Source organism: Symphodus melops (genome assembly GCF_947650265.1).
Source record: "Symphodus melops genome assembly, chromosome: 22".
NCBI classification, from domain to species: Eukaryota; Metazoa; Chordata; class Actinopteri; order Labriformes; family Labridae; genus Symphodus; species Symphodus melops.
The window spans coordinates 8,398,479-8,422,263 of NC_136712.1; the positions used below are offsets into that span (position 1 = coordinate 8,398,479).

General features: G+C 45.2%; 2 protein-coding genes and 1 long non-coding RNA gene across 5 annotated transcripts; 1 reads left to right on the top strand and 2 right to left on the bottom strand.

Moving 5' to 3' along the window:
- Positions 1–1,187: 1,187 nt before the first annotated feature.
- Positions 1,188–16,004, bottom strand: brd1a (bromodomain containing 1a). Of its 3 annotated transcripts, none has more exons than XM_079334900.1 (13): positions 15,502–16,004; positions 13,255–14,659; positions 12,904–13,072; positions 12,531–12,662; positions 11,117–11,245; positions 9,639–9,951; positions 9,157–9,513; positions 7,797–8,390; positions 7,572–7,713; positions 7,318–7,451; positions 5,419–5,528; positions 4,766–4,920; positions 1,188–3,498 (listed from the first exon to the last, which is right to left on the bottom strand). In XM_079334900.1, exons 2-13 carry the CDS (start codon positions 14,640–14,642, stop codon positions 3,315–3,317), a joined length of 3,807 nt encoding a protein of 1,268 aa, XP_079191026.1. In that variant the 5' UTR covers positions 14,643–14,659; positions 15,502–16,004; the 3' UTR covers positions 1,188–3,314. The 3 variants fall into 3 exon arrangements, with proteins under 3 accessions (XP_079191026.1, XP_079191025.1, XP_079191027.1); XM_079334899.1 differs by having other exon boundaries at positions 7,797–8,393; XM_079334901.1 differs by having other exon boundaries at positions 7,797–8,393; positions 12,916–13,072; positions 15,502–16,003.
- An 894-nt stretch (positions 16,005–16,898) lies between these two features.
- On the bottom strand, positions 16,899–17,566 carry LOC306817895. Its single transcript, XR_013778098.1, has 3 exons — positions 17,395–17,566; positions 17,114–17,278; positions 16,899–16,978 (listed from the first exon to the last, which is right to left on the bottom strand). It is a non-coding gene; the product is annotated as an uncharacterized lncRNA (long non-coding RNA).
- Positions 16,921–23,632, top strand: zbed4 (zinc finger, BED-type containing 4). Its single transcript, XM_079335143.1, has 2 exons — positions 16,921–17,090; positions 18,804–23,632. The coding sequence occupies exon 2, from the start codon at positions 18,995–18,997 to the stop codon at positions 22,772–22,774; it is 3,780 nt and encodes a 1,259-aa protein (XP_079191269.1). The 5' UTR covers positions 16,921–17,090; positions 18,804–18,994; the 3' UTR covers positions 22,775–23,632.
- Positions 23,633–23,785: the final 153 nt, after the last annotated feature.

Here is a 23,785-nt window from a genome sequence, read left to right on the forward strand (position 1 = left end):
AGTTAGTTTGAGCTTTACATGCTCCACAAATCAGTTGAGGTTCTTCTCTTTTCATCAGGGCTCAAATTCATCTGAAGATGCACAACCACTGCTTTCCACCACACTGGAAATTCCCATTTTAAAAGTACAAGTAATTAAGAATTGTTGATATGCTGATGGTTGCGCAGATGCGTTGGCTGCACGCGTCAGAGTAGTTTGGAAGTTAATTTTTCGGCGGCGTAAATACTCCAACGATCAAGGTACTTCAAGTTACAAGCTGCAAAAAAAAATTGAAAATAGCTTGATATGCTTGACTACACTGTAAAATCTAATAACCAACATCTGCTCCATGAGCTGCACACTTTCATTTCCATTCTGATTATTTATTTATTTACTTGCAGAAATTGTTTGGAAGTAATTTGATGCCTTGAAAGTGGCAGAAAATAAATAGCGATTAACCAAAAGTGGCGTTGAGGAAAAGGGGACCCGGTGCCAGGACGCACACAGTGCAAGCCGTGATCATAAATGAGCCTCTGTGCAGTGTGCTGTCCCAGATCATAACCTCAGCCTCTCTGCAGCTGGCAGCCTATAGGACGCCATTTACAATCTGAGTGGACCATCATCAGTTGAGTGGCCGAGCAGCATACAGTGCCATATGGCAATTTTTAGCTTGAATTAGTGTCTGCCTCCACCAGCCATGTGGGTTGGGGAGAGGGGGGGGGGGGGTACAGCCCCTTTTCACGGCCTTATGGGGGTTTGAGTCCTTCTTGTGCCACAGATAAGGTGAGAAATGTTTTATAGTAAATTTGATGGATTTTTTGTCAGATATTGTGGTCTTTTTTTTTACAGTGCAAGTCCGTGCCGTAAGTTGCAGCGAGGAGGTTCCTGGTTTCTAATCCCAGTCAGACAGGAAGTTCCCCATGTGGCGTTTCCATGTTCTCCATGTGCATGCATACAAGTTCACTCCGGGTGCTCCAGCTTCCCCCCACAGTCCAGGACATGCTTCTTTGGTCAATTGGTGATCCGAGAGTTGCATAAAGGTGTGAATGATAGTGTGGGTGGTTGTCCGTCTCTTTGTCAGCCCTGTGATTGGTGTACCGCCGCCGAATAACAGCTCAAGATTGGCTCCAGCCCCCCCCCCCCCGTGACCCTGAATGAGAAAAGCGGTACAGAGGAGCTCCAAACAAAAAGAAAAGAAACAGCCAAAGTTATCAAATTCGCATCTTTATTTTTTTTATTTACTACAAAACCAGTCCCAGCAAATTGTGTATGTCCTGATAGAAAAGAAAGAAAACGACTACATTGAAGTACAAAAAGAAATATACCAAAACCGACCCGATGCTACCCAGGAGAAAATAGGTATAGTATAAAATGAAATGTCTTGAAGTCTAAAACTACAAAAGAGTTAGAAAAGAGTTACTTAAAAAGAAGGCAAAGTCTCGTCCACAAAATGTGCCACTTTACCACAATCAAAGTTTGCAATTCTTTCCTTGAATTTACAATAAGTTAACGCAGGCACACCTCCCTAAGACTACATGAAAACCAGGTAACAGTCAAATGTTTCACTTAAAAATACACTTCTTACTTTTTTTTTCTTCTTTTTTGTACTTTTTTTTTGGCAACAATTTTTGCACGTCACAGGAAATCAGGAATCAGCGCAAATGTCTGGGTAGCAACATTTTTGGTTTTCATGAGAACATTAAATGTTCTGTGTTCACAAACATCAGTCTGCCTGTATGAGCTTCAGAAACATATATATAGATATATATATAGATTTAGATTTATATAATGTATTACCGTGTATTCAAACAATATAAATATATAAATGAACAAAAATATATCAAAAACAGGTTTTTAATACAAAAAGGATTAATGCCAAATGGAAGCGTACGATTATGAACTTAAATAACTTAAAAATCCAAACGGGTTATTTTCCCCTCCGGTTCACAAACGTGACATTGTAGCCCTAATCTCCTGAATACTAAAGCTTTCTGCACATTTGTTTCCTTCTTGAGGAATCAGTCAGCACTGTCAGCATAGCACGTACTCCTCAGTGCCAAGAATGTGTGTCGAGTATAAATACGTACTTTAAAAAAAAACAACAACTGTACAAGACCCATTTATGTAAAAACTACAAAATAAGTTAGTGTCAGGCAACTGTACAGGTTTATTTACAGTTTAAATACAAAATAAGGGTTGTTGTTTTTTTTTTATAAATGGAGTGGACCAATATGTTAATGTGACACTGACAGTAAAGCAGGCTGTGGCTACAAACACATTAAATACAGAGCTGTCAAACAATGACACTTGTTTTTTTTTTAATCATGTCATTTTCATAGTTCATCCCGATTAATTTAATTTTGAACGTTCTGTTTGAAAGTAAATCATTTTTCCTTTCAAAGCTGTTTTTTAATGCTTTTATTTTGGATTTTTCTATCGTCTTCAGTCGAGGTTAATTAACATCCTATTTGGATGCAAACGCGCTTTTATTTTGAAAGAAAAATAAAGAACTTCTAGCAGCTCGAAGGTACTTTAACGGGAGCGATAAAAAAAAAAAAAAAGTGAAATGTTGGATATGACTGTGGATTTGTCAGCTGAGCTGTCGGAGAGTTATTGAAAGTGAAATGAGACATTCAGAGGCGCAGTGGTGTCCTTCTTCTCCATCACTGCGACTGTAGGGGGACACGGTGGAGGCTAATCTACGGTGTGCCTCAAGGGACAAAATAGCACACAAATAAATGTTTCGGAACTGAATCCCATCATGATTAACTCTGACAGTCCTCATTTGAATTAAACTAAAAAGCCACAAAGAGTACAATTGTGTCCATTTCAGTCGATTTACCAGCAACTACATGTACACAAATGATGTTTGGCTACCTGCCAAAATAACAGTGGAAAAAAAACAAAAAAAAAAACACACATTTGGTAAAATGACCAAAGTAAAGAAATGAATAGCTTCCATTTCCCGCCTTGAAATGATGAAATAAAATGAAAGTCATGATTGGTGTCGCGAGGAAGCGGAGTGTGGATAAAAAGAAGAAAAGAAGTTACAAGCCCGGGGAAGAAAGCGGAGAAGGGACGAGTTTCGGACACATTCATTTCAGCAGCAGCCTTTTCCTATCGGCACAGGTTCGGAGTGTGTGCGGGTAGGAACGGATGAGAAAGAGGCAACACCTGTTACAGCAGGTGCCAAGTAAACATTAGAGTCTCCATGCAGAGACGGAAAGACAGGACGGGGGAGGAAGGTATTTGGTAGAGGAGAGGTACGAGTGTGTGTGTGTGTGTGTGTGTGTGTGTGTGTGTGTGTGTGTGTAAGTGAGGGTAGACCGTCAGCATCAGTCCACGTCGCTGAGGTCGCTGACTGGCTCGTCCTGCACGATGCTCAGGTGGTTCATGGCCCGGCTGAAGGCGATCTGGACGGCCTTACGGATGCTGGACGTGCGTCCTTCCATCATTTTGATTTTGTCTATGGTCTTGTCCATGCCAAGAGGAACCATCTTGGATCTAGGAAGCCACTGCCTGAAGGCGAAAAGAGAGTGTGTGACAAAACATTAAAAAAACATGAACACAAGCGAGGATAGAGTGTTAATTAATCAATGTAATTTTTTCAAACAGAACTTGTGCATATTAGATGGTAAAGACTATAAATTGTACATGAACACAATTAATGATGGATGATGATAATTACTTTGTTAGACAGTCAACAGACCTGCTGTACACATCCTTATTATAGGTAGATAGATGAGTAAGATAGTGTCGATAGTCTTACTTGGACAGATGTTTCAAGTCCTCTTTATATTTGAGGTTTTCTGCTTTTTCTTCCTTTAATTAAAGAGGACATATTACACCCCTATTTCCTCTTTTTCAAACAGTCCTCTGTGCTCTAAATGAAGCATCTGTGCTGGGCTTTGGTCAAAATATAACATGAATCAAACACCAGAGGAGGTTTGTGACCTTGTAGAAACCAGCTCTCTCAGAACACTCCGTTTTGGTGTGTGTCTCTTTAAATGCAATGACCCCGCCCCCCGAGTTTTTCCCTTCAGACATCACTACTCGGTAGAGACAATAAAAATGGCGGACCTGTGCAAAAGTTCTGCTCTAGGCTGAAGGTGGAGTTAATGGGAGGAGATACCAGGGGAGGGAAGGGGATTTTCTTACCAGAATCCAACTTGTGATGTCACAAACTGAGACATTTTGAAACGGAGCATTTTTCTCTGTGAGATAAGACTTCTACAGACCACAAAAAAAGGACTGGATGGATTTATTTCAAATTTCGTGGATCGATAGACACTCAAGTTACCCACATATAGGTTCAAAGAACCTTGTAAAAGTGGATTTTTTATAATATGTCCCCTTTAAAACCTGCCTTTGTCAAAAAAGCATTTCAACACCAGGCTAGTAAAAGACACGGCCTTAATTTGAAGTTTTACAGTATTCTAGAGGATTTCTTTGCAAAGAAATGGAGGAGAATGATGGCAAAGTCATAAAAATTGCTGCAACCTCAATCTGACTTCTGGCGTGATTAATCTCTTCTCCAGCACTTATCAGTGCGACATAAAATCATCCCTATTTAAAGAATGAAAAACAGTCTCCCAGCGAAGGGAGTCCAGCTGAATTCTTTCAGGTGCCTCTTGAGACGTGAGCACTTTTCTTGTAACCCTGACACGACACAATGATGACCAGCTGATCAGACAGTTGACACTTGTACCCCGTGTTGTGGACTCGCAGCAGCAGCTTCCAAAAAAAAAAAAAAAAAATCTCCCAGAGGTCAGCACGGCGCACTCACCAGCTGCGCTTGTTGTCGAAGAAGAGGACGAGGTAGAGTTTCTCTTCGGCTTTGTACTGCATCGTCTCTCCGATGCGGAGCACGTCCATGGGGGGCATGGGGATGGACACCCCGTTGTGCTGGCAGCCCATGCGCGGCATGTGGGGGTCGATGATCTACACACAGCAGGGGAGGGGGCGGGATGCCAGAGGAAGTTAATCACATGCTCTTGAATTCAAGCACACATTCACCCCGTATAATGACTCAAGCATATCGTTAAAGTGTCTAGAAAATATACACACACACACAGACGCAGGCATGCACACACAAGCAGCATGTGGAAATAAGGTTCTTTTCCTCATTTGTCCTTTCACGCTAAGGTCAAATTTAAAGTGGTGAACAGTGAAAGGCTGCCACCTAGAGGACAAACAGAGGGAGCTTGAAAACGGTTAATCTATCTCTCCCCTCCCAAATGAACAGCTGTAGCAAAAAACTATTGCTTCAATCTGTAGGATGAGAATGTCATAATTTGGATCCAATGAGTCCCAAAGTGAAGAGATGACAGGAGAAGTTCAGAGAGAGAGAGAGAGAGAGAGAGAGAGAGAGAGAGAGAGAGAAAAAACTGAAGAGACTTGATCAATGGTTGTCATGCATTCTGTCCAACAAACACTCACCAAGGCAGGGTAGGAAGGGTATCCACTACATTTGGCCCAAACTAGCTTTAGCGGTTCCAATGCAACTGTTGCAGCACTAGCGGGCATCCAAATATTGCTGTTGCCAACCTCTATGGAAGCGGGGGACAACACCAGACAAGTTAGGCGAGGGTTTCAACACAAGACACAAACCTGCTCCAAAAAATAAATTAAAAAAATCAGAGCGGGAAAATTCACTTTACCTCTCCAGAGCCACCAGTCAAACGACAGTTATTCAAATTAACCAGCCATTCTGGGATTTTATTTCTTTATTTTTAAATTAAATGTGAATTTGAGATGAGAGGAAGTAAAGTCTCCAGATGCTGACATGGTTTACGCGCCATGATGGCAGGCAGGAGTAGAAAGGGCTGAGCGGTCACTGCCAAAATGTCACAAGTTTGACGTCTTCATGGCTGCTGTTCATTTCCAACCCTGATGTTTACTCTGTGTGTGTGTGTGTGTGTGTGTGTGTGAACCACCAGCTGTCTCCAAGTAACATTGGTTTTAAAGAGTGAAATAAGGCACACCTTCTCGTTCAACACACAAAAAAAGGTTAGCACCAGGGCTGTCAGCATTCACTAGTTAAAGTCAGATTAATCACATAAACTGTCCAATCCAATAAAGACAAAACAAAAAAAAAGTGTTTTTTTTACCGCTCCCCTCAGCTGTCTTTATTGATTTTTTTTTTTTTTAAGCCATATTGAGTTTATTTTTTGGGTTCAGTTAATGTCGTAATCTTTGAAATCTAACAGAGGTTCCTTAAGTCATTTCAAAATAAAAGCAGGGTTGAATTCAAAAAGCGAGTAAAGTTAACTTAGCTCAAGACACGGCGTTGTTTCGAAATCAAAGCTGAATCATTTTGGTTGTTAAATGTGAAATAATGCATTTTTCAAACATGTGATTAATCCATGATTAATCGCGACTAAGAACTGACCTTTTTGAACGAGTCACCATGAAACAACTGACTCGTTACACAGCCCCAGTTTAACCTTTTAATAGACGTTATGATGTACTTACTGTACTGTTTCACACCCGGTCAACGCTGATTACTGGACAACACTGAGTGAACAGTAAGGCTCTGAAACTAATGTGAATTTCACTGTCGACACATTTTGAGCATTTGCAATAAATACATCCTCAAAGTTGGAATTTATACCAGAAAATACGGAACAGCTCATAAGCGGAACCACTACAGTGTTAAAAAGAATTTATTGGAGATAAACCAAGTCCTAAATATGGATGTATAATATGTATTTTCGCCAAACTCAATTCTTTATTTTGTCATTTTACTAAATCCATCCAATCAAACGCCGGCTTTGATCTAATTTATCAGTGTTGATGTACATCTCCTGGTTCGATCCCCTGTCTGCGTCGTTACTCTGATGTTTGTCCCTTCTCCCCTCCTGTTGTCTCCACCTCTGCCCAGGTCAAGCTACTTTCTTCACTATTTCAGTTCTTTTGAAGATATTTTATTCCCTTCATTTTGACTTTGTGATGGTGCTTTTATTGGCTCAACGTGCGGGTTGTTGTTCGCCCCACAGAGCCACATAATCGCGCGGAGTTTGCATGTTGCTCCCAGTGCATTCTGGGATCAGCTGCAGCCCTCCCTGATCCTGTTGTGATCCTATGTGACGTCTTCTTTTTGTCCCCTACACATCATTGTTTTAGCTAGCGTGTGTAGACGGTCTCGTTGTCTACGGAACTGATGGTCGCACTCAGACTTTGGGTCTTCAAAAAGAAAACGTGACGTTTTCTGAAAGGATCTGCCGAGAGCAATAAACGAGGGAAATCTATCCTCTACGTCTTTTGAAGGACGCCGTGAGTCAAACAGGTCAGCTCACAAAAAACGTGAAAGGAAGACACTTCATGGAGCCAACTTACCGGCAGCAATTCTTGCAGCTTTTGCAAAGTTCCCAGTTTCGATACAGGCGATCAACTCGCTCTTATCATCCACAGTGTTTCTCCGGACCAAGGCGGGTTTCCCCTTCCCACATTTTGGAAGACTGAGAATAGTGCTGGAAGCAAAAAAAAAAAAAACAGAAAAAAACATCAGAGTTAATCTTAGATGAAACATTTCGTCTGGTGCTGCTGACGGTGGCGGCTCGAGTGAGCAGCTAACAGAAGGGGGAAATCACCTGGTGCTGCCTTGCAGACTGCTACATGATGAGATGGAGGACTCGGAGGCGCAGCGTCTTCGGGGCTCCACGGGTCGACTCGCTCGGCCGGAGTGTTGGAGTTCCCGCTCCTCTTCCATCTCCAGGAAACCCTGCGACAAACCTGAGAGGAAAAAACGCAGGAGGCGAATCGTTGGCGAATGTTTTCACGAAGACTCCTCATCTAAAACATCGTCGACTCCTCACCGGTGTCGAGTCGTTTCACAGGAGATTCTCCCTCCTCTTCGCGCTCTCTCTCTCCCCCCTCTTCCTCGCTGTCTCTCCCGCCGCTGTGCTTCCTCTTCTTGCTGTGGAGAAGCGTCTCCAGCCGCGGTATGACCACCGACAGGAAGGATTTGGAGCCCAGCTGCGCGCCTTCCTCTTCGCCTTCCTCCCCCGCCTCACCCTCCTCGCCCTCTTTCCCGACGACTCGCTCCACGCCTTCGTCTCGGACCCTGGCGGGCTTGTGCGGGCTGCTCGTCTTCGATTTGCAGAACAGCACGGCGGTCCGGCGGTTCACCGTGCCCGTGGGCTCGGCGAGGGTCGACGTGGCCACCACGCTCACGTCTCCGTCCAGGAGGGAGTCCTGGAGGCTTTCGTGGGAGAATCCGTTGAGGCGGCGAGGGGAGGAGAGAAGGTCGGGTAGTTCTCGGTCAAATTGGACGCGCCTGCTGTGAGTCTTGTCCTCGCAGTCTGGAGGGGCGTCGACGGGTTTAAGGGTGGGGGGCTCGGGGTCGGCGTCTGAGTGGATGAGGGGAGGGATGGAGTCCGACAGCTCCAGTTTAGGAGGAAGAGACTTGTCTGCTGTAGAGGAGAGAAAACAGGAAGCACAAAGAACATGTAAACAAGTGTGACCTTCATAATCCAGAAAAACTCTTTTTTTCTCCCTTCCATCACAAGTCCTCGAACTTAAAAAAAAAAAAAATCATAAAAAGCACAAAACCCCCCCCAAAAAAACAAATAACAAATATGAAAAACAACAAATACGACCCACCGTGTAACACTATTACCAACTTTAATGCTCTGTAAGCCTGTGCCTGCAGAAAAGCTGACACTGCACTTTTGGGTTTATCATAAAAGTCAAACAAGGCACCATTCAGCATAACACTGAGACACTTGTATAAATAAAAAATGAGAGCAAATGACTCGTTCCTTTTCCTTTTTTTCATCCCCCCCCCCCCATCTGAGTTCATTGAAACACAATCTATTCAGGGATCAGTTCCACAGAGACGCACAGATTTACCAATCACGGCATTTCCCCGCCTCGAGAGCGACGTGCGTGATTCACAGTTGGGAGTTCTCGAAAGGTGTTTTGTGTGTCAACGAGGTCCTTCAACAAGTTTCAGCTTTAAAACTTTGCGAATCACTGAGGTGGAGCTCTGAGTTTTAATATTCTTAAAAAAAAAAAAAAAACGTCTCTCTCAGAATGACAAGTCAATTACCTCTTAAGATCGAAACTTTTTTTTTAGTAAATGCTGCGTGTGAAGCCTGGTTTGGGATTTTTTTTTTTTTTATGTTGTTTTGCTTTCGACCAATCAAAAGTCACGCGTTCATTGCTCACACATACCCTCGTCATCGAGAAAATGTCCATTGGCCTCCAGTCTCTCCTCTTTGGGTTTCCTCGGCTCAGGCGGCTGGGGCCCAGCTGACGAAGAAGAAGACGCGGACGTGGAAGGGTTGGAGGAGGACGAGCGGTGGTGGTGATGATGATGATGGTGGTGATGATGATGATGGGAGGGATGGACTCTCTTCAGACTCATTTCGTTGCGCACGTCGTTGATGGTCTTCTTGAGCAGCTTGAGACGCTTGCTGCGCGACGGGCTGGACTTCATGGCGCAGGTCAGATCGAACTTCTCCAGGAGCTGCTGCAGCTGCTTGTCGGCGGAAAGATGCTCCCGATTGGCTGGCTTTAGTAGGCGGTCCACTGAGGGAGTGTAAAAGCAACCAGATGGAAAATGAAACACATTTTATCTGAACTTTTATTTTTTTTTAATATATATATATATTTATACGTTTAGCCACGTTTGCGGCTGTTGTTTCTCCCCTCACCGTCCTCCCACGAAAACGACGGCGTGGCTTTCATCTCGGGCGCTTCCGACAGATGCATGCCGCTCTCCGAATCGAAGCCGATTTTTTCCACGTCTTTTCGGGCCTTCCTGAGCAGAGCCCCGCCCTGGTCTCGGAGGCGAACGGCAGCCCGGTAAAAGTAGGTGTCTTTGGAGTTGTACTTCATACAGTTGTCGACGATGAGGTTGAAGTCGCTCTCGAACTGCTCCAGGTTGTTGTAGCCGTGTGCGTCGACGCGCCGCCGCATGCTGGAGAAGTCCATCGGGTGCTTGATGTGGTCGAGGTAGTCGGGAACCTGATGGAATTGTTTCAGGAGAAATTAAACCTTTTTTAAATTGCGTGAGGGAGGGCATGAAAAGCCTCCACGGGCTGTAAGAACACAGAAGATGGAGACCCTAAAGAGGAAACCAGCTCAACCTGTTTTAGAACAGGTGTGACTGCACAGCCACTGCAGCTACTTCCAACCCCTCCCCTCCCCCAGCATTTCTCCGCACAGCCCCAAAGGCGCACATAAACCATCGTGCTCCGAGTGTAAAGGCCCTGAATGAAGGCGTCCTAAAAGTTGCGTCAAACCGTGAAACCACGGTTACACAACATTTGCGTTTTAGGTGGGAGTGAGGGGAGTTCCTCTAAAAAAAAAGCATACACCCTGACAAATCGAGCTTCACTGAGCTGGGAGTGTCAAACCAAGCTTTTTGATTTAAAAAAAAACCAAAAAAAAACCTGTTGGTCATGTGACAGACTCCAAAGGCATAAATTACGCCCAACGTGGGGCTCGAACCCACGACCCTGAGATTAAGAGTCTCATGCTCTACCGACTGAGCTAGCCGGGCGTGTGTGAAAGGAGATACCCCCACCCCCAGCCGGTGACACTTCAGTCTTGAGTTACACATTCTCTGAGCAGGAAGTGTCCTGACTCAGCGCGGTGTACACTGGGAGGAGAGAGGCTAATTTATAACCCGAGTCACTTCTGATCAGATACTGTGACACGGAGCGAGCAGCTGGCTCTACTCTTAGTTTGAACAGATATGTGGGGATACAAAGGGGTCTCCCTGTCACTGGTTTTAAAGATGTAGAAACTAATCTTAATGACTCATCATTTTTTCTCACCTGGATTCCAAAATACTACTTGCTTTAGTAAAAAACGACTTTTTCATTTTTATCGTTTCAACGTTAAGAGGGAATTTTCTCACAAATATCGGGCAGAAAAAAAGGGTAAAACAAAACTAATAGCTGTGCCCTTCATGGCCTTGGGTCCTGATAACAGCTCACCTACAAAACAGCTGTGTCCAAAAACAAAACCAGCAAGTCCAGTTTGAAGGCTTGAACAGGGTTTATTTAAAGGGAAATGACACGGGTGTAAGTGTGGCATCACAAGGGCCGAGGTAAAAGCAAACCCTGCGTTTACACTCAGGACCATCCTTCTCCTTCAGCGTGTTTGTGTGTGTTCTGGGGTTTACCTCACTGACATCGACCGGCTGGGTGAAGATCTTGGCCTGGTCTTTTGACTGGAGCTGGTCCAAGAGGGCTCGGAGCAAAATGCTGAAAGGAGTCAGCTGCATCTCCAGGAGGGTTTCCTGCTGTTTGATCTGCAGCACAAAGCAGAGGGGAACCATGAGTACCCGACACTAAGCATGACCCAGCACAAAGCAGAGGGGAACCATGAGTACCCGACACTAAGCATGATCCAGCACAAAGCAGAGGGGAACCATGAGTACCCGACACTAAGCATGACCCAGCACAAAGCAGAGGGGAACCATGAGTACCCGACACTAAGCATGACTCAGCACAAAGCAGAGGGGAACCATGAGTACCCCACACCAAGCATGACCCAGCACAAAGCAGAGGGGAACCATGAATACTGCACACTAAGCATGACCCAGCACAAAGCAGAGGGGAACCATGAGTACCCGACACTAAGCATGACCCAGCACAAAGCAGAGGGGAACCATGAGTACCCAACACGAAGCATGACTCAGCAAAAAATAGAGGGGAACCATGAGTACCCGACACTAAGCATGACTCAGCACAAAGCAAATGGGAACCATGAGTACCCGACACAAAGCATGACCCAGCACAAGGCAGAGGGGAACCATGAGTACCCCACCCCGAGCATGACTCAGCTATATACTTGAAGCGAAGCTCACATGGAACGGTTTGGATTTGGCTGTTGAACATAAAGCTCTGACTCTTTGTTACTTCTATTCAGTGACGATTGTCAGCAAGTTGTACGTTTTCGTGTTTTACCGATAAAGCTGGGAACTGAACCCTCGACTTCCTGGTTGAGAGATGACCGACTTTACCACGGATCCACAAACACCTCCATCAGTAACCCGGAACCAAAGGGTGCAGAGGCTCCGCTTACTTAGAGACTACACGTCTGTGTGTGCGCGCGTGCGTGTGTACGAAGCTCCCGCTGTGCGCGCACATGCCGCGCCTCTCGCACTTCCACAACACCAGATGCAAATGGGAAATGACACACTGGGACGCCAGTGGGTGCATTGCTGCAGATGCGTTGTGTAAGCAAAAAAAAAAAAAGGCGTAATGACGGTGAAACTGCATGACTGTGCTGTTTGGAGAATCCTAATCAGTTAGCAGCTTATGAGCCACTTTAATTGTGAAACTTGCTTCCTGTTTAAAAAACGGATGTACCTCTGTTTTCAAGAGAGGGGGAGTTTTCTCCAAGTTAATACCTAGTTAAGAATGAAAACTGAAGACTCCATTTAAAAGAGTATTTGAAAGGTTTGGAGACGTTCGGGATGTTTACACACCGTGACTCGACTGAAGAAAGCAAACTGACCAAAGGGTTCTTCATCAATTCTTTTTTTTTTTTTGTTTGTTTTGTTTTTAATTCAATAATCCCTTCCCTCCTACCTCCTCCCTCTTTAGCTTCTCCCTCTTGCGGATCAGCTCCAGCAGCAGACGGGCTCTCTCCAGGTCGTGTCGGAGACGATGCCATTCCTTCAACTGGTCCTTCAGCGCCCTGCTCTCCTCCTCATTCTGCCTCTGGGGGAAAACACAACGGAAATAAAACGTTACGAAACAATCAAGTCGGAAATCACGCCGGCACTCTCGGTGTGTGTTTTTTCTGTATCAGGATTACATTGTTAAAAAGCAACATAGTTTAAAAATTAAATATCAAGGGCTTAAAAAAAAATAGTTGACTGGCTGTGTGACAAAACTAATTTCTACTGATATTTTGGTAGGAGGGAAAATGAAGACTAAATGTCTCCTGCGTTGGACTGACAGACAAACAAACCGCTTGCGCATTCTTCTGAGACTGCAGGCTTGTCTGGAGGCGTCTGATGAGGGGAAGCCCATTCCTGGACTGCCTCTTAAGCGTCCAGTAATTCAGGACCAGCTCCACGAAGGCTCTCTTCTTCTGAACTGACACCTGGTTCAGAATGGTTTGTAACCTGAAAGAGCCCCGGGGTGGGTGGGGGGGGAGGGAGGGGTCAGAAAGACACAGTCAGGAGAGAGAGAAAATAAACAGGCGACAGCAGCAGCCACTCTCGCACGCTCTTGATGTCCCAGAATCAACAATGACTCATCCGACACGACAACTGAAAACGCCACTCCTCACTGTTTCAACCCTTACCTGTGAGCAGGAAATGTCGGCACGCTAACGTGACCCGCATCTTCGCTTTCGGGCTCAGGCTCGGGCTTCTTACTCTTACTCTTCTTCTTTCCTTTCGACTGTCCTTTTCCGACGCCTCCGCTTTTTTTACACAGTCCGTTTTTGGGTTTGGCGTCGTCGTAGATCGTAAGCGGCCTCCTCACGCAGCCGCTCGGCGTGTGAGCGCCGCAGTACGCCGTCTTTTTCACGGAGAACGTAGGGTCGCCCGAGTCGGTCACCTCTTTGATGGGCTCCATCTTCATGAAGAGGCCGGCCTTTTGGGCGCAGCTGACGTGGAAGGCGGTGTAACAGTTCGCTTTGTGACACTGGATGCAAGCGCCGACGCCGATCTCCTTACAGAGGTAGCAGGTGAGCTTCCAGCGAGCCGGAGGAATGTGGCCGACGCCGTCGATGGGTTCGATGAAGGTGGTGTTTGAAAAGCCGACCTCGGGTACCCAGAGGGCGCACACCACGTGACCCCAGCGGTCGTCCACTGTCTTTTTTACCGCCCCGCCCAGATTGGGACAAAGTATGCAGTCGGCAGGCTGGTTGGGCGACTGGAGACAGTGTCTGCAGAGCCACTGGCCCTCGGGAATGTAGGGCACGCCGTAACATTCCTGGTGCACAGCCACGTTGCACATGTCGCAAAATAAGATGGCGTTGCTGTTGTGACACTCTCCGTCCGTGCAGATGCAGCAGACCGCGTCCTCGTCGACGGGGGATTGGCTTTCGCCGCATTGATCCAGACTCTCCAGGTACAACTCTTTCTCAAAGCGGTCGACGAGAAACTCAAAAACATTATAAGAGACCTGACTCACTCCTTCACTTTTTCGTTTTTCGTTGACCAAATCCAGCCAGGCGTAATCTTCCTCATCCATGTCATACTCCGTTTCCTCATCCAGCTCTTCCTCCGTCTTTTCGATGTATTTATAAAACGCAGCTGGGCGCTTGGGAACTGCCGGACGATTATATTCCACTGTACGAAATTTGGGCTCCGGAAGCTTTGGACCGGCGTTAACGCCAGTATTTTGTCCTACACCCTCTCCATGAGCAGGGATCCCCAGCGCTGCATTTCTCTTCTCCTGGTTTTTTTTTAGTCGGACCGAGCGCAGGAGAACTTGCTGCTGCGGCTTCTCTGCGTTCTCCTTGTTGCTGGTGCACTCCATCATCTCCTGCACCGTGGGGTCATCGTCAGAGATCACGTCCAGCTTATCGTAAATGCTGACCCGGTGAAGGCGGCCATCGATGTCGAACTCCACCATACGCTGCGCCTGAGCGTAAGTCAAGATCTGCTTGTTGGGGGAAGGCTTGATGGGAGATGGCGGCCTCTGCGGCACCGCAGCCCGGTGTTGCCGAGCTTTCTTCTTCATACTGTCGCTCCGTGTTGCTGTGGAGACAAAGAGCCGGATGACACATTAGGACACATTGGATGCATTACATTATATTGAGTAACTTGATTTCACAGAACTCTATTTTGAAAAAGGTTTCATGCTTCTAATTGAAACTTGATTTTTAAACACTTACGTTGTGTAAAAGTTACAAGTTGGAGTTGTTAAGAGAATTACCTCATAGCCACCTTGATTAAATGTGATCACCTCTGATCATGAATTGAGTCAACACACTAGCAATAGCACCAATCATGTCAAACCAGTTGCCATGGTAACGTTTCTATTTTGGTGTAGTTTTCAATTCCAACACACCAATACAGTGAAAATATTGAATATGGGGGTGACTCTCATTTATAAAAGTGCTCCAAACGGAATGACAATCATGTGTGAGTGTCTCTGTTGTGAACTGTACACTGGTAACCAGCTGCATTAGCAGTTTAGCTAGTGAGCTGGGGCGTTTAAACGCGATGGGAGGCGGCCACTTTAAGGCAATAACAACAAGACTTCACAGGAGCTCCCACTCGCCCATTTGGTTCAGAGTTTGCAAATTTCTTCGCCCCCCTCCCACACAAAACACACTTAAAACTCCCAGTCTAAGTCGCCAAGTTGTTAACAATAACATTAGCCGGTCAGCTAACTAGCATTAGGAGCTAATCGCCCCCTCCTCCTCCTCCATCATCATCGCAGAGCAAATGGCGTCAAAGCAGACAAAAGCTCCTCAAACCTGCGTTTAATTCGCACCCAATGTGCAAGGATAACTACACGCTTTGTCCGTGCATTGTGTGCGTCCTCGTCGTCCGGTAATAATGCACAGAAAAGCAAACGAAAGCAGAGCACATACCTCGGATCGGACAGGGTAGCTAGTTGAAGAAGGCAGCCTTACAAAGCAATGGCGATATGGCCTGCTAAGTGGCTCTATATCCGTACACACTGTTCTCATCCAATGGGCGGTAGTGGGTTCGTTTAAACAGCTAAGAAAAGGAAAAAAAGAGAGAAAGAAAGAGGCCTGTTTGGTGCCTGGGAAGTTTCGATTTTGAAAATCTACAGTCATCTGCTTTGTGGACCATTCATAGGTATATAGAGTTACTCGCTAGCCAAAGTCGACCAGGAGCAGATAGCACAGTAAGAGCAAGCAGCACTACCGACTGCTCATCCCCCAACACAACAATGCGTTTCTCCTGCAGACAACTCCCACTCGCACGCACTCCTCTACGTGTGACGCTGGAGGTCATGTTGGTTGTGAGTCGTACATTTCACACACAAAAGCCCCTCCATCTGTCACACACACACACACACAATCAATGCATTGCCCTTTGTCAGTGCTTTCTTGCTAGACGCAGACAAAAAGGTGCCAAACCGAAAACATGTGAGGGGAACCAGCAGTTTCATCTGAAACCTGTCTGCATCAGTTTACTCATTCGGGTTAAGTCGTTTTTTTGTTGTTGTTTTTTTTTTTTTTTTTTTTTTTTTTTACTGTATGTCAATCATTTCATGACCTGGCATTTCTCGCCCCCTCACGGAGAACAGTACACAAGCAAAACACATAAACAAAGGTACAATTCGTCCCGATGACCTGTAAGCTATCTATTCTTGACATTAGCAGAAGTGTGGCCTGTTAAAGTATCAATAACGTACAGGAAATGGTAAAGAGAAAAAAAACCACACACTAGAACATATTTTTACTCCTACCCCCCCCCCCCCCCCCCTGAACGCAACACGCTAACAACACTGTCTTCATTGTGCAATATCTATTTTTAGTTATTAAAGGCTGGTGATATCTGATTCAATTCAGCAAATACCCAATAACAACAAAATATGTATGTGAGCTCCTTAAACAACTTTTTTTACGCATGTTCTTTGAAAAATATAAATATTTTTAATTTCGTACTGAGATTTTCTCTGCTATCCTGCTGTCATCTCCGAGATGAATAAAGGATCATCTCTTATTATTATTATTAACATTATTATTATTATAGTTTAAAGTCACCCACATAGACTAAAAAATAATCCATATCTTCAGTCATTTGTTTTTTAAAATAATTTCGCATGTGATGAATCTAGAAAAAAAAGGCCAATCAGCATGAACAGAAACTTTTAATGAGTAATGAAACAGGAAATAAGTTGTTTACTTTTTCTTTTCTTTTTTTTAAATGCAGTACCATTACAATAATAGACTTTGTTAATATGCTATTACAAGTATTACCCACGTAGACTGGCCTCCCTATTGCCCTGCAGGAGACCCTGCGACCGGTGACATCATAAAAACATGTTCCTTCCGTCCGACGCTGTGTGGAGCTGCTCCGGCCGTGAACTGCTCGCTAACCAGGAGACAAAAGCAACAAAGTGAACCCCCCTCTGGATCAATCAAATGTGTCATTTTTTAACTATTTAAGAGCCGAAACCCCGGTGATTACACGGCCACACATCACGGTGAGTATCATGAGCGCTTTTACCCGTCTGAAAATGATTAAACGTGACCAGGACGTCGTGGTGAGTGCTGGTCTGATTCGGATCCCGTGGTGGTTCGTGTGGGTTCTGCCTCGCCAGGTTAGCCTCTCTGTGTCCGATGTGTGTGTGGCCTAGCTGGCAGCTAACCAGCTAGCAGCAGTGGTGTGGTCCTGAAATGTACATAAAAAGCCTCGCTGGTTAAATTACATAGTGGGTGCTATAATTGTAGAACTTAAATCGTCTTGAAATATCTGTGCTACAAAACCATGTGACACAAGTGGTATACCTGAGTGACGTTTTTTGTGTTTATAGCCGTGTGGCTAACTCAGTTAGCACAAGGATAGCCACCGTGGTGTTTACTGATGGTGTAGCTGCATGTTATTATTGTATCGTTACATATTGGTACGGTGGTTCATATTGGTTCCTTTCGTCGTTTTGTTTTTTTAGAGCATGTAAGCCTGTTTATATAAGTCAGTATGCAGTGTGGAGATAAAAGCTAGTCAGTCGACTTGGTAGTTTTGTCCTCTTGCATCTTCCTGACTCGCAATTTAGCCAAACCCGGAAAAACTGTGTGTCACCCTTCACTGAGGAAATGGCTATTCATTGTTTCAGAATACCATCCCAGTGGAACTAGGAATACGACTGTTCATACGCCTTGATTTGGAGGCATCATTTAATGAGGTTTAAATAAGAAGAAGAATGAAAGAAAAGTGTTTTAATGATGGATAGAAACGGGTGACATTTGTTTTATTAACTTCAATAGGAGCTTATTCACATCTCTGGTTGCATTGTTTGCATAGCTAAATTATCTCTAATATTAAGAGTTAAATATTTCCTTTAGGATTTTTTTTGGTGCTATATCTACACTTTTATATTCTGGCACAGGAAAAACAACAACAGCTCCTTTAAAGAGCTGCTGCTTGGACTTAGAGTTTAGTGCAGAGTGAATCTTTCGTAGTATTTTTACACACTTTCCTCGATCACACAGCTCGTAGGAAACCTGGGACCAGGACAAGAGTACAGACAGATCTATTGACACACAACACTTGACAGTGCTAGTTCATTGTGTAAACCCTATTAAGTAATGCAGTCATATGCAACAGACGTACCATAAAAACAAACAACTTCCTCGAATAACATAGCGTGTTAGAGAGAGGATTGTTCCACTCTGGTCACATTGGAGCCGATGTTTAGTTTTCCATTTTATAGGGAGTCATTTTGAGCATTTTTACCTCTTTAGTTATTTTGTGTCAGCTACATTAGAATTAAAAACCTCTCTTTTAAAGTGGTTCAAACTGTGTTTGGGCTTTTAATGACACACGCATCCAGTTTTTCTTGATGAAAGACGTGTCCTCCTGAAGACCTGTGAGCCCTGAACATGCACACGAGACAGTGTAGCCTCACACATAGCCAAAACAATGCTGCGTTAGTGCTTGGGTTAACAGCCAGCAGATTCAGCGTTTCAACGTTTACGACCACAAAGGTGTGTTGAAAGGAAAAATAATGAGTCTAGCAAAATAGTGTTTTAAAATGGGATTTTTTTGTTTGTTTATTTTTTTAATACCATTAATAGCCCTACATCAGCAGTTTCTGCTTTACATTATATGAAGATCCAGTTCAATATTTACAACTAAAAGATCATCTGTATCGTGTACAAAACTTGATTATTTTTTTTCCCCCTCTCTCTCTCTGTAGATTATGTGTGGAGAGGTGGAAATCCTTAAGGCCTAAATGGAGAGGGGTGTGCAGGCTTACTGTGTCCCTGACAGCCACACACTTTCTCCAACCCCTGCTTGAGCTGCAGTATCGATGACTACTCCTGAAAAAAATAATCACAGTTGTTGACACAGACCTGACAACTCTAAAGAAACCCTTGGGCTGCTGCCATGGATGGGGAGGAAGAGGTCTCTCCCATCATTGAGGATATGGACAGTGAGCCTAATGGCTCCATCGAAAACAAAAGAAGAGAGGCAAAAGGGACCTGCCTGAAAATTGAGGGCCAGGATGGTTACGTATTCAAATCCTACACCATCAACCCTCACGACGCCGCAGATGCAAAGTCAACGGCCTGCTCCTCTTTAACACTGGACAAAGACTCCCCCCCTCCGTTCCATTTATCTTCTCAGGACGAAAAACTGCTGGAGTCAGACCAAGCAAGCGAAGCTGATCCAGCGTCTCCAGCTACTTCAAACAAATGCCTAAACACTGATACCGATGGAAATGCAGAGAGTGAAAAGTATGAAAATGGAAATGAAGAAAGTCCACATATCAAAGAGGAGATGGAGGAAACGAATGGAGTGGAGGAGGAAACCCAGGATGATGAAAGGCTAGCATTTGGTAGCTCAGTCGGTCCCTTTGTAACTAAAGACGGTGACGATTACAGTAATATACTAAGTGGATACACAAGCACCCTTTATGATGTCGCCATGGATGCTGTCACCCAGAGCCTTTTGTCATCAATGAGAAGCAATACCAACCCGAGGAAAAAATCTCCCGCATGGAACCATTTCTGTATATCACCAAGGGACAGTACCAAAGCAATCTGTTTATACTGCATGAAAGAATTCAGTCGGGGGAAGAATGAGAAAGACCTCAGTACTAGTTGTTTAATGAGGCACGTCCGAAGGGCTCACCCCACTGTGCTTTTACAAGATGGAGACGTATCCTCAAACAATCTGACCGGCTCTCCTGCCTCATCCTTCATACCTCCCTCCCCTAACTCACCAAAAAACGGAGACTTGACCAATAGCGTCGCCTCCTCTGCCTCAAAGAACACTTCACCGTCCACTTCCTCAGCTGAAAATGCCGATCTCTCATCCAAAGAAGTGTTGCCAAAAGTCGAACCAAAACTAGAACCGTACACCAACGCGGACACTCTCTTCGGCTCTCTCTCCGCCTCACATTCCAATGAAAGCATCCTTGAAGACATGGCGGAAGGAGGGCCGGAGCGTCTTCCCGGGACCCCTAAAAGCTCAAGTTCCCGTCGGAGATCAGCAGTGTGGAAACACTTCTACCTGTCGCCTGCTGATAGTTCCAAAGCGGTTTGCATCCATTGCATGAATGAATTCAGTCGGGGTAAAAACGGAAAGGATCTAGGGACGAGCTGTCTTATTCGTCACATGTGGAGGGCCCATAAAGAGGTCGTCATCGAGGAAAACGGACAGGGCAATCACATCCCCCCGCCGTACACAAACCCCCCCTCGCTATTGTCCCGCACGCAACTACAAGATCCACTGGATTTAAAAAAAGAATCGCCTCTTCTTCCATCCTCACCAGACACCTTATCAGACGAATTACCCCAAAACGTCGAGGAAAGCATGGAAATAAAAGAGGAGTCGGATGAGGCTCTGCATCTCTCAGGACAGGAGTCTTCTGTCGCTCTCCCCTTCCGAACTCAAGGGGAGGACACACCCTTAACGTCTTCACCATGCGACCTCTCCGAAGGTCAAAGCCTCAGTCAGGATCACTCGGTTTTCCAGCAAAACAAGAAGATCATGAAACGGGTGAAATCTGAAGTGTGGCACCATTTCATAGTGTCACCGGTTGACCAGTTAAAAGCACTGTGCCGTTACTGTCCGTGCGTCATCAGTCGGGGTAAACGGGGCGACTTTGGTACAAGCTGCCTCATGAGGCATCTGATGAGGCGCCACCCAGACGTCCTCAAAAACCAAAAAAGCACAGATGAGAAAGAATCCTCCCCTCATCCTTACGCCAACCTCACAGCAACAGACGCAGTTTCAACCAAAGAAACTGAGAGCCCCGCCGGTGAGAAAAAGTCCCAAACCCTGCCCGTTTTCAGCAAAAAGACGTCAAAACTGTGGAACCATTTCTCCATTTCCCCCGCCGACCCCACAAAGGTGGTTTGCTTGCACTGTAGCCGCACAATTAGCAGAGGCAAAAAGACCACGAACCTGGGCACGAGCTGCCTCTTCAGGCACATGCAGAGGTTTCACGGACACGTCCTCGAAAGCAACAAAACGATCTCAGGTGACGCGCCGTCTGCCGGAGTTCACGTGAAACAAGAGCTCATGGACACCTCGGCCTACGAGACGGAACAGAGCCAGGAGAGGTTCGACGAACACCACCCGGTTGCCAAAAAAATCACCAAACTTATCGCAGAAATGCTCGCACTGGATCTTCAGCCATCAGCCATGGTAGAGAATGCTGGACTGAACAGACTACTAGAGCACCTCCAGCCTCAGTATTCTCTTCCACCTTCTTCTTACTTCACCAGCACTGCCATACCAGATATGTACGAAAGGGTGAAGGACGTCGTGCTGACCCACCTGAAAGAGGCCGAAGGTGGCGTCGTACACTTCACAACTAGTATTTGGGTCAGCAGCCAAACGAGGGAATACCTGACCCTTACCGCCCACTGGGCAACGTACGAGTCCAGCGTCAGACCCCAGGGTCAGGACTTTCACTGCTCCGCTCTCCTCAGCGTCTCACAAATAGACTGTGATCAAGATATGCACGACATCCCAAAGCAGCTCGAGTATCTATGGGATACTTGGATCGCCTCATCAGGACTGAAAAAGGGGTTCACTGTAACTGACAACAGCACCATCCGAAACACCTTAGAGGACCACGGCCATGTCACCATGCAGTGTTTCGGACACACCTTAGACCTCATCGTTACCGAAGCCATAAAGAGCCAGAGAATGGTTCAGAACCTTCTGAGCATTGCGCGGAAGATCTGTGAGCGCGTGCACCGCTCGGCGAAAGCCAAGGAGAAGCTGGCCGAGCTCCAGGGGGTCCACCAGCTCCCGGAGAACCAGCTGATCCAAGACGTCCCTTCCAAATGGAGGACGTCGTTCTTCATGCTGGAGCGGCTGGTGGAGCAGAAGAAAGCCATCGACGAACTGTCGATCGAATGCAATTTCAGGGAAATGATCAGCTGCGATCAGTGGGAGGTTATGCTGTCGGTCTGCAATGCACTGAAACCTTTCGAAGTCGCCTACAGGGAGATGAGCAACCGCACTGCCACCCTGGGACAAGTGATACCACTCATCCACATCCTGAACAGGAAGATAGACCTGCTGTTTGACGAAACCGTGGGCATCGACAACATGCTGAAGTCTTTAAAGGAAGCCATGGTGAGCAGAATGTCCGCCACTCTGCACGACCCTAGATACACCTGGGCCACCATGCTGGACCCACGATACAAGACTTCCCTGTTCACAGAGGAGGAAGCCGAGCAGTGTAAGCAGGATCTAATCCAGGAGCTGGACTCATCATCTTCTACCTCAGCGGCAGTGAAGCCTCCACTGTCCAACGGCTGCACCGAGGCCCCAGTTTCATTCAACACCCCCAACTCAAACAAGGACAACCTTTGGTCCCTCATGGCCGATATCCGACAAAAGATAAAACACGAGGAAAAGCCAAAGTCCTCCGAGCTGGCGGTGCTGGAATACCTCGAGGAAGACATACTCGATCAAAGCTGTGACCCCCTCGACTACTGGAACCTGAAAAAGTTCCTGTGGCCCGATCTTGCCAAAGTAGCCGCCCGCTATGTGGGCTGCCCTCCCAGCATCGTCCCAGCAGAAACACTGTTCAGCACAGCTAGTGTCAACTACGCCCTAAATCAGCCCAGGCCTTTGTTGGAGAACATGGAGGGCTTGCTCTTCCTAAAAGTTAACCTCCCTTTGATTTATTTTCAGTACTGATTTATTGTTGAGCATAACTTAAGAAAAAGAAACCCTTTTATCAAGGACCAAGCGGTGTAGCTGTGAAATCGGGTTGTTGGGCAAAATGTAAAATATGGATTTATACACTGATTCTTATGGAGGCCAGATGTTTGAGGTTTTCTGTGATGTGTACTACTGTTTAACACTTTGGAGCTGTTGTGATGAGGGGTCTCAGTCAGAAGTGTATCAGGGAGGGAGGGTTGTTTATTTTTTTTTCTCTCTAGCTGTAGGGGTTGGTGATTACGTGTTTGCTTGTAAATTGTTGTTTTCTGGGGGGGTTTTTGTGTGTCGACTCTCTTCTCCTCGTGCCTTATCCAAAAACTACTTCAGGTCAAAATGCTGTAAATATTTTTTGTTAAAATGCGCAAAAAATCACTTCAGGATTTCTTTTCTTTTTTTTGATAATTATGTATTAAAGATAGATGCAGAGTTGTTTTCAGAATGGAAACATGGCCCAAAAATAAATGCTGTGACTGAAAGATGTTTTAAGTTAATGTTATTTAATTTTCATTGTGAATTTGTGGCTCATGGTACTGTCATTTAGAAATAGAATTTTTTTTTTTTTTTTTTTACTTGCTGAATTGTTTTTAATAAGATGTATGATATTGCTGTATTTTCAGAATAAGCAGTTTGTTTGGAATATACAATTTGTCTCTTAAGCACAATTTAAGTTTATGTCCAGGGGATTAAATTATGGGTTTATTATGGAGAAAAACAATGTACTGTACATTTTTATATGAAACGACTTTGGAACCTAATTTGATAAATGTTTTAGCATCGAGACTGGAACCATGCAAATTTTGTGGTCATTTGTAAATAAAGGTTTTCCTTATGCAATATTGCTTAAGGGTTTTTATTGGTTCTTAAGTTTTTAAGTCTTCAAACTAAATCTCAGTGCAGCAGTTTAGTTTCAAACACTGTTTTATTGATCTGAAAAGGTATCTACAAAAATGATACAAATGACTATCTGAGGTACAGAACGCACATTTC